Raw genomic sequence first — 16,476 nt, 5'->3', positions numbered from 1 at the left:
TTTTTAGTGAAAAATATTTTTTTTAAGATTAAATAATTTGCTTTGTAAATATAAAATGAGTCTTAAGTCTTAACTATTACAATTATTAGTTTTAAGTGGTGCGATGCATAGATTATAAAAATGTAATTATAATATTATTAATTTTATGTAAGAATAAAATTTTTTATATAAAATAATTATATAAATAAACATTTTAAACATTGTAAAATTATAAAAGGGAATTCCAAACGCAACTCTCTTTATAAGTATATAAATAAATAATTCAAACGCTTTTTTTTTTTCAAATTTTTGTTTAAAGAAGCAATTTAAACTTTATTTTTTTAAATAGAATTTTTTATCGCAACAGTAATATTAAATTAAACTTCAGTAATTATAGATGGTTTATATTTACAATTATACCAACAATCTAGAACATTGATGAAAAAAAAAAAGTAATATGATTTAAAATTTTAGTAATAATTATATATAAATTTAATAAAAATAAAAAAAATATATTTTATATTTTCGTATTAATAAAAATTATAACACAAATTTTATGTAAAATACAACATTAATACACGAATTTTAATAATTTTACACAATATAAATATGCGAATTCATAAATCTATTTACAACTACTACCTTCAAATATGTTTTCAACCATTGGGGCAGAAATATGATCAGCCTTCCCTTTCTCCCATCAACAGTCACTTAGACTTGGATTCATCAAATTTGGGCAAGCAAAAAACATTTGTTGTGCTCAATGGTCATTTGGAAATGTAATGTTTGAAAGACTCAAGATTTTGAGACTTAGAAAGCAAATATAAGAACGAAGCTTCAATATCCAACTCATTTGGAAACATTACTCAAGATCCAACTCCTTTATTAGTGATTCACATGCAAAAAGGCAACGGCGCAACATGAATGGCCTATCCTTATTCCTTAGTTTCAAAAGGAAAATACAGTCCGAGTGTCACGACTCTTAAGAGAAATTATAATCTTTCATGGACAATTTAACTTGAAATATAAGTATTCATATTACTTTGAATCTGTGAAAAATTTTTTATAAAATAAAAGTGTAAGGTCTAATAAATCGATTTTATAAATTGATATGAATCATGACATTTGATATCTAAATATATTTTAGAATACTAATGATGTATCACCGAAAATAATAAATATTCGTTGGAGTGAGAAAGATGTTATAATCTTTAAAAAAAAAATCATAAATCTCACATTACTCATGTATTAAAATTTGATTTAAGATAAAAATTTTCACACCACTTTTAATTTATAAAATTTTTTTGTAAATTTTTTTTATCAAATAAAACTGTGAGACAATAACTTATAAATTGACGTGGATACTTGACCTTTGAATTTTGTCTTACAGCAGCATATGCCAAGGAATTAATGCAGGTTTCATCAAACAGCACGTCACAAATCGGAGAAAAATTTTCCATATTTGGAGAGTCACAAACCGAAAGTACCCTTTCCACAAAATTCATGAAGTTTTTCCTCCTTTTTGCTCTCTCATCTGGTGATCTCCACACATCTTCGTTAATAGGCTTGTTCTAATAGCTTCGTGTAGACACCGGTTTTGTCCGGATCTACTGTTTTTTTTTAATAATAATAATATTTAACAAAACAAACAAAAAACAAAAAATAAACAAACAAAAGAAACAGAAATAAAACAAAAGTCAAGGGGTTGGTTCGGCGTCGAACTGGCCCGACCAACTACCCGATCAGCCTCCCGACAAGCCACCAATCACGGACGGTAGGTATGATTTTTCAGTTGAAAAATGAGATTCAAATCTCAGAAAATCTGAGATTTGAATCCCAACAAGCTCTATAAATATAGCTTGTAAACTAGACTAAAAAGGGGAACGAAAAAAAAGAAAAAGAAGAAGGCAGCTTCTGTAAAAAAAATTCTGCAAAAACACACAAAAAAAAAAAAAACAACAGTCCCCTGGAACGGGGAACCCAGCGCCAGAAAGCCACCTGAAAAAAAAAGAGAGAGATCAGCAGATTCAAAGAAAAAAAAAAAAAGAAAAAAGAGAGACCGAAACTTTGAGCCCCGATCTACGTCGATCAGGGCTGTTTCCGGTAAAAAGGACACCGAATCTGGAAAGATCGCGTCGAAGAGAACTTCCAGAAGAATTTTCACCTTTCCCGGTCATCGGAAACCACCGTCCAAGACTGCCGGCGGCGAGCCAGACGGCGGCCGGCACGGTGCTCCGGCAACCGACCGACGACCTCTCCCCCAGAGCTCTCTCTCTCCCTCTCTCCCTTTTTTTTCTGAAACAGAAGCCAAATGAACCAAAAAAAAAAAAATCTTCAGCTATATATAGTAAAGCAAAATCTCAAAACGACGTCGTTTAGATAAAGACCCAAAACGATGCCGTTTCAGCCAAGGAGGATCCGCGCGTCAACCCGCGACCCGACCCGGGGTCCGCGCACCCGACCCGCGACCCGCTGCCTTTATCATCTCTGACCGGTCTGACTGGACCGAACCGAACCGCCGGACCAAACCAACCAGATCGAACTGAACCGCCGGACCGAACCAACCAGACCGAACCGAACCGCCGAACCGAACCAGGAGTTGACCGGACCGTTGACCGGTCCGGTTCAGGTAAAAAAAAATTTTTTTTTTTTCAATTTTTCTTATTTTTTAAGTATTATTTTATTAATATTTATGCATATTAAAATATCTATATTTGTTAGACTAATTAATGAAATTGTGGTTAAATAATTTTTTATATAATTATGTTATTTTTTAGAATAAACTTTAAAAACAATAACATAAAAAATAAATTTAATAATAATACTAAAGTAGTAAAAAAATGAAAGAAAAAGGAAATTTTTATCCGACGATGAGATTCAAAGGTATTCCGAGTAGTGATGCCTACGAAATCTCTAGGTGAGAAGATTTTTTTTAAAATACTACCAGCGTATTGGAGTATTTATAAAAAAATTTTCAATACAGTAAAGATTTTCTTTTTTAAAAAAATAATAAATTAAAATTGATTAATAAATTAAAATATAACTAATAAAAAATAAGAGAAGAGGAAATTTTTATCCGATGATGAGATTCAAAGGTATTCCGAGTAGTGATGCCTACGAAATCTCTAGGTGAGAAGATTTTTTTAAGTACTACCAGCGTATTGGAGTATTTATAAAAATTTTTCAATACAGTAAAGGTTTTCTTTTTTTAAGAATAATAAATAAAAATTAATGAATATAATAAAAAATATAAGTAATAAAAATAAGAAGAAAAGAAATTTAATCCAATGATGAGATTCTAAAAGTATTCCGAGTAGAGATGCTTTAAGAAATCTCTAGGTGAGAAGATTTTTTGTAAAATATTACCAGCGTATTGGAATATTTATAGAAAATCTTCAATATGATTAAATTCCTTTTTTCTTCAAAATTTTAATTAAAATTAATAAAATTAATAAAATAATTAATAAAATTTTTGAATGAGAATAAAATGTGTGCATAAACACGAAAATATTTTGCATGGCATGCATAACATAATTTCTTACGAAAAGTAAATTTAGACCTCCAAAGATGAGATTCTAAAAGTATTCCGAGTAGAGATGCTTTAAGAAATCTCTAGGTGAGAAAGAGTTCTTTTAATGTTACCAACGTACTGGAACATTTTAAGAATTATTTCAATAAAAAGGTTTTGATTTATTTTTCTCGAGAATAATTTTAATAAATAAAAATCAAAGAAATTATTTTTCGAATACTGAAAATAAGACTGTTTGTATCAAAATCAAAGGATAACACGTTGTTAATTGGTACCGTTTTTTAACGGGCGTTGTGGGGGTGCTAATCCTTCCCCACGCGTAATCGACTCCCGAACCCAGACTGTTTCGCAGACCGTAAAATTATCTTTTTAATAAATTTTAATTAATTTTAAGATTTCATTAAAAGGATATGTTTTAATAGGTGGCCAATCGCACCTAGCCAAAAAAGATTGGTGGCGACTCCGTTATTTTTTATTTCGTTTCCAAATTCGTCGGGCGGACACAAAACCGTTACGACACTTCGTCTGTCGGAAGGATAGGATGTGATGAAGGAATGCGTCTGGTAAACTACATATTCTACCCCTGTCCTCATCAAAATTATGTTCTAATCCGACTCTCAAATTCTTGGCATTTCTCACAGGAGAACTAATACCCATGATTATCTCAGCTTCCCCAAAACAAATAACAATAGCCAATACTGTATGACATAAGGAATGGCTGGAACATGCACTTAAAAGCATTTCTACATTGTATTAGAGAATTAAAGAAAAATATAAATCAAAGCAACCATCGGTTGGTTAAATTGAACTAATTATAGTCAATGCTACTGATTCAAATTAACTTCCTACTAATTTCACATACAAGTTTCAACATTTCAAGCACCCAAAAAAAAGGACATTAATGTTTTATAGTTTTCTCATTTGGTGAAGTTCAATTGTTAATCCGACATCATAATCTATATTGTTGTCACTATCAACTTAAACATCAAAATCCCAGAAAGCAAGTAATCTTCTTCTTCCTAATTTGTGGAAAAGCAATAAAAATCATTAGACAGTTGTCTTAGAAAACAGAAATGCATAGGAAAAGGAACAACGCACCACAAACAACTTATAATCAAACAACGTGCAGTGCTTCAGCAGCTAAAATTGGACAAAAGAACAATGCCGACTAACCTTTAGATGCACAGTTGCATGCTCGCTGTCTCTGCCCCAATTACCATACCTTAATATCGGATATTTGGTTAAAAGCAAATAAAAAAATTGAAGAAATCTCTAGAATAAAACTATTTTATTCATTTATATTTTTTTTCTTATTACAATACTAAAATTGCATTAAAATATATAAGCTAAAAATTGAATATTCTCAACCTTAAAATCCAAGATTTTCATGCATTAAAACAACTAATCAAAGAAGTACTTTACTCTCTACACATAATAGAAAAATATCTAATGAATTTGGTGTAATTACCCTAGTCACTCCTTATTCTAAAAATAAGAGACTTAACTAAAATAGACAAAGTCAACTAATCAAGTAATAGTAAAGATTAGATTTTTACACTCCCCTCAAACTATGGGGTAAATGTTAATCATGCCCAGCTTGGACTTCAGATTCTTAAAGTTATTTCGAGAAAGAGCCTTAATGAGTATGTCTGCAATTTGGAGGCACATAGGAGTATAAACTAATCTAACAATTCCTTCCTCTATCTTTTCTTTGATAAAGTGACGATCAATCTCCACATGTTTAGTCCTATCATGATGAACAAGATTCTTTGCTATACATATGACAGCTTTTTTGTTACAAAATATCTTCATAGATTCTTCTGTAGAGACCTTTAACTCCCCTGGCAATCTTTTTAGCCAAATTTTCTCACATATACCATGAAACATAGCTCTAAACTTAGCTTTCGCGCTACTTCTAGCTAGCACATATTGCTTCTTGCTTTGCCAAGTAACCAAATTTTCTCACACATAGGTACAATAATCAGTAGTTGATCTTCGATCAATAACGGTTCCAGCTTAATCAGTATTAATGTGAATTTTATTATTTTCACATGATGTCTTTTTAAAAAATAACATTTTGCTATGACTCTTCTTTAGATATTGTAAGATTCGATACATAACCCTCAAGTGTTTCTCAGTTGGATTGTTCATAAATCTGCTTATCATGCTAACTGAAAAATTGATATCTGATCCTGTATGAGAAAAGTAGATAAGTTTCTCAACAAGTCTTTGATATCTACCCTTATTTATTGGTGGACTTCCTTTTTCCATTCCTACCTTATTCATTGTGTCCATAAGGGTGTCAGCAGGTTTGCATCCAAGCATTCCAGTTTCCTTTAGTAAGTTTAGGACATACTTACACTGTGAAAAAGAGATACCATTTATTGAACAAACTACCTCCATGACAAGAAAATATTTGAGGTGTCCAAAATCTTTGATTTCAAATTCTTTGCCTAAGAGGTTATTTAGGTTGCTAATTTTTTTCACAAAATCTCCAATAAAAATAATGTCATCCACATAGATAATAAGAATGGTTATTTTTCCTTCAAGCGAATGTTTGACAAACATGGTGTAATCGGTTTGGCGTTGTGAAAAACCATACTTCTTTAACACTTCTATTAATCTATCAAATCATGCACGTAAGGATTGTTTGAGACTATATAATGACTTTTGAAGCTTAAATACCTTGCCAAAATTGTCCTGATTTTTGAATCCTAGAAGGATTTCCATGTAAAATTCTTTTTCTAGGTTGTGATTAAGAAATGCATTTTTGACATCTAGTTGGTGGAGTGGTCAATTTAAATTTGCTGCCAATGATAATAACACTCGGATTGAATTAAGTTTAGTAATCGGAGCAAATGTTTTCCCATAGTCAACACTATAAGATTAAGTAAATCATTTTGCAACAAGACGAGCTTTGAATTTGTTAATACTTTCATCTGCATTATGCTTGATAGTAAAAATTCATTTGTACCTAAATGGATTTTTTTCTTTGAGTAGTTTTGAAATCTCCCATGTTTTGTTCTTTTTTAAGGCTTTGATTTCTTCCAAAATAGCCATCTTTCATTTTGGTTGCATGAATGCTTTATGAATATTATTGAGAATCTACATATTATTTAGTGTAATAACAAAAGCTCAATAACTGGGTGATAAACCTTCATAAGAAACCATATTACAGATTTATTGTTGAGTACATGATCTCACATATTTTTTTAAAGCAATTAAGTGATCAAGATCATCAAAAGATTCAATTGAATCAGATTTAGTAAGAGTGTTACTTGTGTTGGTTTCAAGTATTTTTAGAATCAGTTTAAATTTTTGGTTTTGCTTTGAAGGTGTACATTCTCCTAGATCTTTTTGAGTTTTGTCTTCTTGAATAGACAATCAATTCTTTGTTTATTTTACCTTATGTGGACTTCGGACTTAGATGATTTGATTGGATGTTTTGGACATGAAAAGAAGTTTAAGAAGTGTTTTAGTAGTTCGGTAATAGGATCTTCCCAAAGCTGATATTCCTGTGTGATTGGATTTTTCCCCTGAATGGCAATTTGGGAAAGTAATGTTGATTTTTTAAAAAGATGACATTTATGAAATGGTAGAATTTCTTTGTTATTGGTGAGTAACACTTGTATCCTTTTTTATTCGAGTATTCAAGAAATATGCATTTGATGGATTTGGGATCTAATTTGCTTTAGTTTTATTGGCTAGTAAAAACAGATACAGTGTATCTAAACATTTTAATAAGAATAGACAAGATGATTTTCAAGGTGAGGATAGGAACCAAGAAGGAATTGGTAAGAGCTTTGAAATTTCAACACTCAAGAAGGCATTTTGTTTATAAGATATGTAGCGGTAAGAACAGTTTTATCCCAAAAATGCTTAAGTACATGGGCAACCATCATAAGGGATCTTGTAACTTCCAACAAATGTTGATTCTTTCTTTCAACAACGTCATTCTGCTGAAAAGTGTTGACATATGAGCTTTGATGAATTATACCATGCTTCATTAGATATGATCCAAGAATTGAATTATAATATTCTCTCTTAATGTCAGTTCTCAACATTTGAATTTTGATTTTAAATTGAGTTTGAATCATATTGTTAAAGTTTTGGAATAGTTAATCCTCTTTTAATTTTTTCTTCATAAGAAATATCCAAGTAACCCTAGTGTAATCATTAATAAATATGACAAACCATCTGGAGTCAATAATGTTATTTACTCTGAAGGGACCCCAACTGTCACTGTGTATCATTGGAAAAAGATGAGATGATTTATAAGGCTAATTAGGATTAATGGTATAAGTATGTTTGGATAGTTGACAAATTTCACACTGAAAGTTGTTAGGATTTTTATTGAATAATAAGGGAAACAATCTTTTGAGGTACAAAAAATTTGGATGAATTAATCGATAATGTCACAACATGATAGTATTATCTTTATTATTACTGGAGAATGAAGCCACACAAGAGGTTTTTTGATATTATCTTTTAGAATCATTAGCTTTTAGGATATAGAGTCCTACACATATCTTAGCATTGCCAATCATTTTCCTTAGTCCAAATCCTGAAATTCACATATATTTGGAAGAAATTTAGTAATATACTTAAGGTTTCTTGTAAGTTTACTTATAGACAGTAGATTGCAACTTAAATTTAAGACAAACAGAACATAATCAAGTGTTATCTCTTTGAAAATACTAATAGAACCTATACTGATTACTTTTGAAAATGACCCATCAGCAATTCGAATTATGAAATTTTCATGACATGGGCTGCATTTACTGAATACAAATGCATCTCTAGTCATATAATTTGACGCTCCTAAATTCACAATTCATGAATTTGATTTCTCTAGTTTTACACTCAAAGCATTTAAAAAAATTATTTTTTTGTACTAAAGAACATGTTCAAATAGGAGTAGTAATGTTCTTTAGTGATTACGAAATGTTAACTTCGGGATTAGATATAACTTTTGAAGTCAAGCTCTTTTTTCCGTTAATTATGCTGGATTTCGAGTGAAAAAATAAAAAATTTAACTAAAATAGACAATGTCAACCAATCAAATAATAATGAAAATTAGATTTCCACAAACAACTGATAATCAAACAACGTGCAGTGCTTCAACAACTAAAATTGGACAACAGAACAATGTTTACACAAGGAAAAAAAAAAAGAAAAAAAAAACCTAATAACAAACAAAAAGTTTATCCTACTAACCTTTAGATGCACAGTTGCATGCTCGCTATCTCTGCCCCAATTACCATACCTTAATATGGGATATTTGGTTAAAAGCAAATAAAAAAAACAGGTAAGAGAATCAATAATCAAAGAAAATGTAAATTTTGACAGGAATAAAAAAGAGCATAGATGTGTTTCATACTAGTTAATAATTAGTCAAATAGCCACAGCCAAATGGTCCGAAATTGTTTGCTCGTAATCCAGACTGAGGTGAAAAGGTAAAATATTGCAAATGCTATATAAAGCTAAAAGGCTACCATACGCTTTGCATGTCCCAAAAAATGTTAAAAAGGATAAAATCAAAAGGTTGATAATGGCAGCTATAATTAGGCAGTAAAAGTTTTGGTACAAAGCTACATCGCAGTTCACTGATCCTTCAGGAAGAGTTGATAATAGGTTGATCTTCTTTTCCTCATTGCAGTTAAGCCATAATTTCTCTAAGACTCTTGCAGTTTCAAGAAAACTCTTTACCACCTGTAGCTCCTCTTCAGTTGCATTAAAGTGCGCAAATTTGACAGTCTTCAGTCGGGTCAAGAAGCATGCAGGCGGTGGATTGAAAATCTTATCATCCTCCTCACCACAGTCAGACAAACGGATTCCCTAAAAGGACAACATGAACCACGTTTTCATCTCTAATAACAGAAATATAATGATGCAATGACTTGGTACTTGGGACAATATAGCTTCAGAAACTGAAGAGATTCAAGATGAGGTGATTTTTGGAGAATGTTCATCAGGCCTCTACAAGCAAAATCCATTGGCTCCTCACACAGATCTATATGCTTCAAATGATCAAACAATGGGAGATGGGCAGCTAATTCTTCTGCACAAGTGAGAACCTAGAAAAGGACTATAGAGCAACGAAATAAACCAGGAGTATAACTAAAAGGTTATTAAGGCTCTTAACATTATAAAAACAAAATGATGACCAAGACATTAAATAAAAGTGGTGAAAAATCATACTACATATATCAAGGGTATCATATGATATGCTTAAATGTTTCAACGAATTTGCTAACCCCCTGAGAAGCTTGTGTGTGCGATAAGCTGCTAGTCTACCTCTTCCCTCTCCTTTTATAACCACGCTTTCACCGACATTAACAACTGCACTAACCAGAGAGGGTGTGTCAACGATGCAATAATCATATTTGAGTTCACCTCGATAACCAAACTGTTTGAGTCTCATTCCAGAAATTATAATTTGACAGTCAGGTGGATCATAATTGTCAGCACTATATTCAAATATTAGCATGTCTTCAAGCATTGGACAGGAAATATAAACAGCCTCCACATTTTCCCATATGCATTCATACAGAAACAATTTCTCTAAGCTTGGGCAACTACCAGAAAAGAGCTGTTGTACCAAATGATGATCAGCAAATGTTACTGATACAAGAGTCAAGATTTTGAGACTTGGAAAGGAAATAACAGAAGGAAGCTTTAGATCATAAAAGAACTGCAGATCCAAATCCATCAGTGATTCACATGTAAAAAGGCGTTGAGGCAACACAAACAACCCATTGATATCTTCGAAGGAAAGACGTAGCATTAAACTCTGAATTTTATGCCTTATAGCAGCATATATCCATGTATTAATGTGGGGTCCATCAGATAGCACACAGCAGTTCAAGTAGAATGTTTGTAAGCTTGAAGAGTCACGAAGCAGAAGGACCCTTTCTACAAAATTCATGAAGTTTGTCCTTATTGCACCCTCTTTTGATTATTCTTCAAATTCAAGATTGGTGACGGACAGCCACAAGAACTGCCATCTTTTTGACAATATGCTTGATCTTACAGCATCTTTTGTAGGAAGAAAGGATAGAATTCGATGAAGAATTGTGTCCAGCAAACTGCAAATCCCACTCCTACCCTCATCCAAATTTCGTTCTGAAAGAAGCTTCTTAGCATTTCTGATTGGAGAGCCAATATCCATGATTATCGCAGCTTCACTAAAACAAATCAGCAGGTCAAATAAGCATGGCATGGAGAACAGTAACAACATGAACTCAGCAGAGCATTTCCTTATTTTATTACTTAACAAACAATAGGTTTCTGAAAAACTAATAGAAGTTCACATACTACTAAAATATAATTATATTAATTTCTCATAAGTTCCAACTTTTCAATCGCCAAAAAATAAAATGGCATTCAATTTTCCTTAATTGGTGAAGATGAGTCGTCAGTCCAACAGCATAACAGTCGTTATTCACTTATTTGCATCACTATCAACATAAATTTTCAAAATCCCACAAATCACGTAGCTTTTCCATTTTTTAAAAAAATTATGAGGCGAAAAATAATCAGAGAATCATCATCACAAACCAGAAATGGAGAAAGGAAACAAAACACCCAAAAAAAAAAATCAAATACTCCAACGTCGGCGGCTGTTTTAGCAGCTGAAATTGGACGAATAATGCTCAGAACAGAAAACGACAAAAAAAAAAAAAAAAGAGAAAGAAACATTTCTATGACAAACCTTGAGGCCTAGTTGCAAGAAAATTCATTAAATTTCAACATTTCAATAACCCTATAAAGGAAAAAAAATTTCAAGTTAAAATTTTCAGTAGCTAAAAGAAAAGGAAGAACTCGCTGACCTTGTTCGCAGAGTAACCCCTGGATTCACATTTCACAGTGACTCAGTGAGTTGAGTTATTTTTCGTTGAACACAGTGAGCAGAAATGTTTCAACTCAACTCTGGGCTTTAAATTGAAGAAAAAAAAAAGAGCTTCTAAATGCACCGTTTTTTTTTTTTTTTTTTTAATGCTTTTTACACGCAAAATTTTAGATTAATGTCATGATTATCGAATTATTATAAAATATTTAATGTAACATTAAAATTTTAAAAAATTTTAATATTATATTTAAATTATAAATTTATTAATTAATATGATATTAAAAATTATTTGTCCGTTAATATCATAGTTTAAAGTTAATTATATTAAGATTAAGTACTATACAAATAAATAAATTTATAATTTAAATATCATATTATATATTTTTAAAGTTTAAACACTACATTAAATATTTTATTATAGCTTCAGAACTATTCATATCATTAACCAAAAAAATTTTTATGAATAAAATATCTATTAATAAATTACTTAATTATATTTTATAAAATTATTTTTTGTCCTTAAATAATTTTTTATTTATAATGTTTTTAAAAATGCATATTAAAAAAGTTTAAAATCTTCTTGAAAATGTATATTTAAAAAATTTAAAGATTTTTTAAAATGCATTTTTGGATACATATTTTCAAAAAATCTTTAAACTCACATTTTCGAAAAGTTTAAAAATACATATATGAAAAATTAAACTCTTTTCCAATTTATTTTTGCAAAGGTTCTCACGAAAACTTTAGAAGTTTTTGAATGTACATTTTAGAAAAATTTAAAAAGCTTACAAATTTATATATCTAAAGTTTTTTATTAAATTTTGGGGATTTGAAGAAATCAAAACTTTTAGATATTTTTTAATATGCAAATTTGAAAATTTTTAAAATCATACAACAATGTATTTTCATAAGTCATAATTTTTTAGAAAATACATATTACATAATGAAATACTCATTCAATCACTTAAACATCACAAATAAATTATCAATGAGTTATAACTATTAATCATGTTGAAAATTTAACAATTGATAACCTTAATATGAATGAGAATCAAAGTGAAAGAATTGGAGAATGAAAAAAATCAAAAGGGTTTGAGGTGTAAATGAAAAGGATAAAGTAAGAAAAGAATTATGATTTTAGGGATATAGTGAGCAGAAAGTAGAAATAAATTTAAAAAGTTTGAATTTGAAGTGTTATTAAAAATAAAAAAGGTAAAAAAACTTTATTTATATATGTGGAGCCCATTTTAAATCATTATTGCTATAGGGCATTATTAAACAAAGGATAATAATCGTTGGATTAATGTTTTTTTACCGTGATTATCAAATTTTAGATTATTTACATCTATTACCATAATAAACTTGAGTGTCAAATTTGGATTCTTAGCATTCCTCATTGGCAAGCTAACATCCATGATTATCATAGCTTACTTAAAACAAATTGTCATTGTCAAATATAGAATGATATGTGGAACAGCGACAACATGAATCTAGAAGAGCATTTTTAATCTTTTTTACATTGTGTACTATCAAAAATTAAAAGAAAATATAAATCAATCTAATCAACTAGTCATACTCGACAAATCTAATTAAAGTCACCAGTACTCAAACAAGTTTAAATTAATTTTCTCTAAGTTTTAACAATTTCAAGCACCCAAATAAAAAAGAAAAAATTTACAGCATTCAAGTTAAGTGGTTAATCAACATCCTAGTAAATGTTACAGTCATTATCAACTTAAATTTCAAAATCCCAGAAAGCATATAATTTTTCCTCTTTTTTTTTTTCAATTTTGATAAAGAATAATCATTAAATCACTATCATTTTAAACTAAAAAAGAAAACATCAAATAATCCAACGTTGGATGGTGTTTTAACAGTTGAAACTAGACAAACATGTGAAGAGCAGACAAGCACAAAAAAAGAATGGGAAACAAGATATATTTCTCTGACTAACTTGAGTTCTTGAATTCACAGTTGCATGCTTATTGTTAGACTTGGTTATTTATGTATTCGTGTCGTATAAAATATTAAAATTTATGTATTTGTATCGTATTTTACATTAAAAAATACATGTCAAAATTCGTATCGACATGACAACATAAAATCTATTTTTTTGTTTTTTTAAACCCATATATAATTATTGTTAAAATTTTAAGTTGTATCATTTTCATATCCTATTTTCGTATTGTATTCATGTTGTATCACTGTTTTGTGTTTTAGATTACCAAGTCTACTTGTTGTCCCAATTTTCAAACCTTGATTTCGAAATGGGGATGCTCGGCTTAATACTCAAATATGCCTTCAACATTTTATACAAAATGGATTTAAGCCCTTAATGTTTTAATGTATACAAATCTGTCATTATTTTTTTTTATTTTTATGTAAATAAATCCATAAACTTTCAAATTAATGTAATAAAGTAAAATTTCATTAAACTAGACTAACTGTCGTTAGTATAGACACGTCATCCAATATGGATGATGATGTGTAATTATCAGTTCACATTGATAGATTACATGACATTTTAGCTAACATAAAAAAAAATCATAAAAAAAATGCCAAGTTAAAAAAGTGCCTTAGTTAAAAAATAAAATTGAGAAGTAAAAGTTAAAAATTTTGGAAATAAAAAAAAATTGGTGCTACCATTGGGGAAAGAGAGGGTTTCTTGCTACAATTTAAGGATTCCATCGAATTGAGGTTTAGTCAAAGGGATTTTGAATGAAACAAAAGGTTTGTTGCATTTAAAGGCTTTCAAGGTGTCCAAACAATGACCTTTTTCATTCAACATTAAAGAGAAAAAGGATAATCAATCGATTTTGAGTGTTTTAATTTAAGGGTTAGGTTAATTTAATGTTATTTAAAGAAAAGATTTTGATAATTTATAGGTTTTCAGTGATTTAGGGTTTTTTTTATATTTAAGTTCTTGGTGATTTAAAGGTTTTAGATTTAAGGATTTTGGTGAGTTAGGCTTTTTTTACGTATGCGTTTATGCTATTTAAGGATTTTAGAAAAGGATTTTGATTAATTTTAAGTTTTTTGAGCTGTGAGTCTTGATTGATATAGAGTTTTAGGAAAATGAATGTTGTAATTTATGGTTTTGAGGAGAAGTGCTACTATTGGTTCAAAATTTATTAGAAACTTATGCAAAACTTAGACAAAACTTATGCTACTATTAGAAGAATTTTTGAGAGACAAGTAGAAATTTAGGTAAAGGTTTGTAGGAAAAAATGCTTGAGTTAAATACTTTTGTATAGATATTATATTTTTGTTAATTTAACTTTTATGTTGTGAAAGTTTATGTCTAATGAAGTTTATGTGCTACATCAATTCTGTCATTTGTGGTTGAGTGGCACTATATGTCATTGATTGGTTTTTGTGTTGTTAAGATTTTTAAGCTATTTATTGTTATATAATCCCATGTATTGCTGCTTGGTCCCATGTGTTATTGCTTAGGTCTTATGTTGTTAGATTGTTGTGCTTAAATGTTATCAAGTGGTCCCACATACATTGTTAAGCCATATGTTGTTAACCCGTATCTCGTTTGGTTTATCTTATTAACTTATGTTAGCTTTTTCCTTTTGGCAACATGTAGAGAATTGTCAATCTAAAAATCTTTTATAAGGGTTTTTATGTTTGATCCTAATCTAAGATATGTCAATAATAAGGTCGATGATGTTGAATATGATTATGATAAAATCTGTTATCCTTGCTTGGTTAAGCTAATAAAGATAAGAAATTGTATGAATATTGGTAAGATTTTTTTTTTAAGGCTCATAATGAGAATATAAACAATGGATTAAAGTTGTTAGAGGATGATACTTTTGTAATTAATTTAATTACTATATGAATATAATGAGGTGGTTGTGAAATTTATGTGGATTATGGGGTGGATAATCCCATTTTGATAACAGCACACCCTTATTACCTAGGCTTAAATCATAAATAGTAAGGGTAAGACTTGATAAATCCAACAATAGGATTGGAGAAACTTTAGGTGTTAAAAAGGATAAGGTGATGATACTAAAGTTGAAAATAATGGTTGTGAGTGATGGTCATGAAAATGACAAGTTACTGATAATGACTTGTTACATGATGTAACATGTTTATCAAATGATGATGATGAGGTTAAGAAAGCAAGGAAGATTTCGGGTAATGGTGTAATAAAGAGAATAAAGAGAGAAAAAGAAACGATAATGAGGCAATACTTAATAATGATAATAAGGTAAGGCTTAGTGCACCAAACCAAACAATTGAAGTAGGACATAATATTAAGAAAAAGAAAAAGAATAAAGAAAATTTGAAGAAAAAGCAAAAGAGGCAAGTTTCACCTTCTAATGCTAAAAGTAATCATAGCATAAATAGATCTGCAATGAAATATCTTAAATTTTTTAAACTTTTTAGCTATGAATTCGAAAAAGATGATGGTGAGAAAGTTGAATCATTGCAAAAGAAGACTATTTTTTTTTCTTATGATATCTTTGATCTTAAATTAGGTATGTTATTTAAAGATGGCATTTAGTTAAAGAAGCCATGGTGGATTATGTTGTTCACACTAAAAAGTATATTTGGTTATTTAAGAATAAGCTTAGAAGATGAGGGTTCTGTGCTAGTAAATGCCCTTTTCAATGCATTACCAATTATGAAGATAAATTGAAATGCTTTCAAGTAAAGACATTGTAAATATGTATAGATGTAATTGCAAGTACAAGTCACAGATATTAAGTGCAAAGTGGCTATCTAAAAACTTTAAAAGTAAGATAAAGAAAGAACCATACTTAAAGCATATTAAGCTACATTTTCATATGAATCCAAGTTAAAGTTGTTTGTATCTATTCACAAAGTTAGAAAGACAAAGTTGATAATATTGGCTAGTACGCAAGATGCCTTTTCCAAAGAGTTTTCTAAATTGAAAGATTATGTTGATGAATGCCTTAATCAAAATCCTGGTGCATTTTTGTGATAAAAACAAAGAGGGTTGTTCCCATTTCATCACCATATTTTAAAATGATTTATTTATGTTTTGCTGTCCTTAAAGAATGATTCAAAACAGAGTGTAAGAAAATGATAAGTTTAGATGGCTGGTTTTTTTAAGGGTTCAATAAAAGAGAGATATTAA

General features: G+C 29.8%; 1 protein-coding gene and 1 long non-coding RNA gene across 3 annotated transcripts; both read right to left on the bottom strand.

Moving 5' to 3' along the window:
* Positions 1-1,324: 1,324 nt before the first annotated feature.
* On the bottom strand, positions 1,325-2,292 carry LOC149511347 (uncharacterized). Its single transcript, XR_016334397.1, has 2 exons — positions 2,144-2,292; positions 1,325-1,977 (listed from the first exon to the last, which is right to left on the bottom strand). It is a non-coding gene; the product is annotated as an uncharacterized LOC149511347 (long non-coding RNA).
* A 6,564-nt stretch (positions 2,293-8,856) lies between these two features.
* Positions 8,857-11,417, bottom strand: LOC111275167 (putative FBD-associated F-box protein At5g56440). Of its 2 annotated transcripts, XM_089755404.1 has the most exons (3): positions 11,341-11,417; positions 9,766-10,695; positions 8,857-9,346 (listed from the first exon to the last, which is right to left on the bottom strand). In XM_089755404.1, the coding sequence occupies exons 2-3, from the start codon at positions 10,434-10,436 to the stop codon at positions 9,277-9,279; spliced, it is 741 nt and encodes a 246-aa protein (XP_089611530.1). In that variant the 5' UTR covers positions 10,437-10,695; positions 11,341-11,417; the 3' UTR covers positions 8,857-9,276. The 2 variants fall into 2 exon arrangements, with proteins under 2 accessions (XP_089611530.1, XP_089611529.1); XM_089755403.1 differs by having other exon boundaries at positions 8,857-10,695.
* Between the last annotated feature and the right edge of the window lie 5,059 nt (positions 11,418-16,476).

The sequence above is a fragment of the Durio zibethinus genome, chromosome 26 (genome assembly GCF_047325235.1).
Source record: "Durio zibethinus cultivar Kanyao isolate XHJ-2024 chromosome 26, ASM4732523v1, whole genome shotgun sequence".
NCBI classification, from domain to species: Eukaryota; Viridiplantae; Streptophyta; class Magnoliopsida; order Malvales; family Malvaceae; genus Durio; species Durio zibethinus.
The sequence above is the reverse complement of the archived record's forward strand: the minus strand, read 5'-3'. Positions and strand labels throughout refer to the sequence as shown.

Bases quoted from the DNA above. Each gene is read 5' to 3' on its own strand.
- LOC111275167 (XM_089755403.1), bottom strand. From the start codon at position 10,436: ATGAATTTTGTAGAAAGGGTCCTTCTGCTTCGTGACTCTTCAAGCTTA.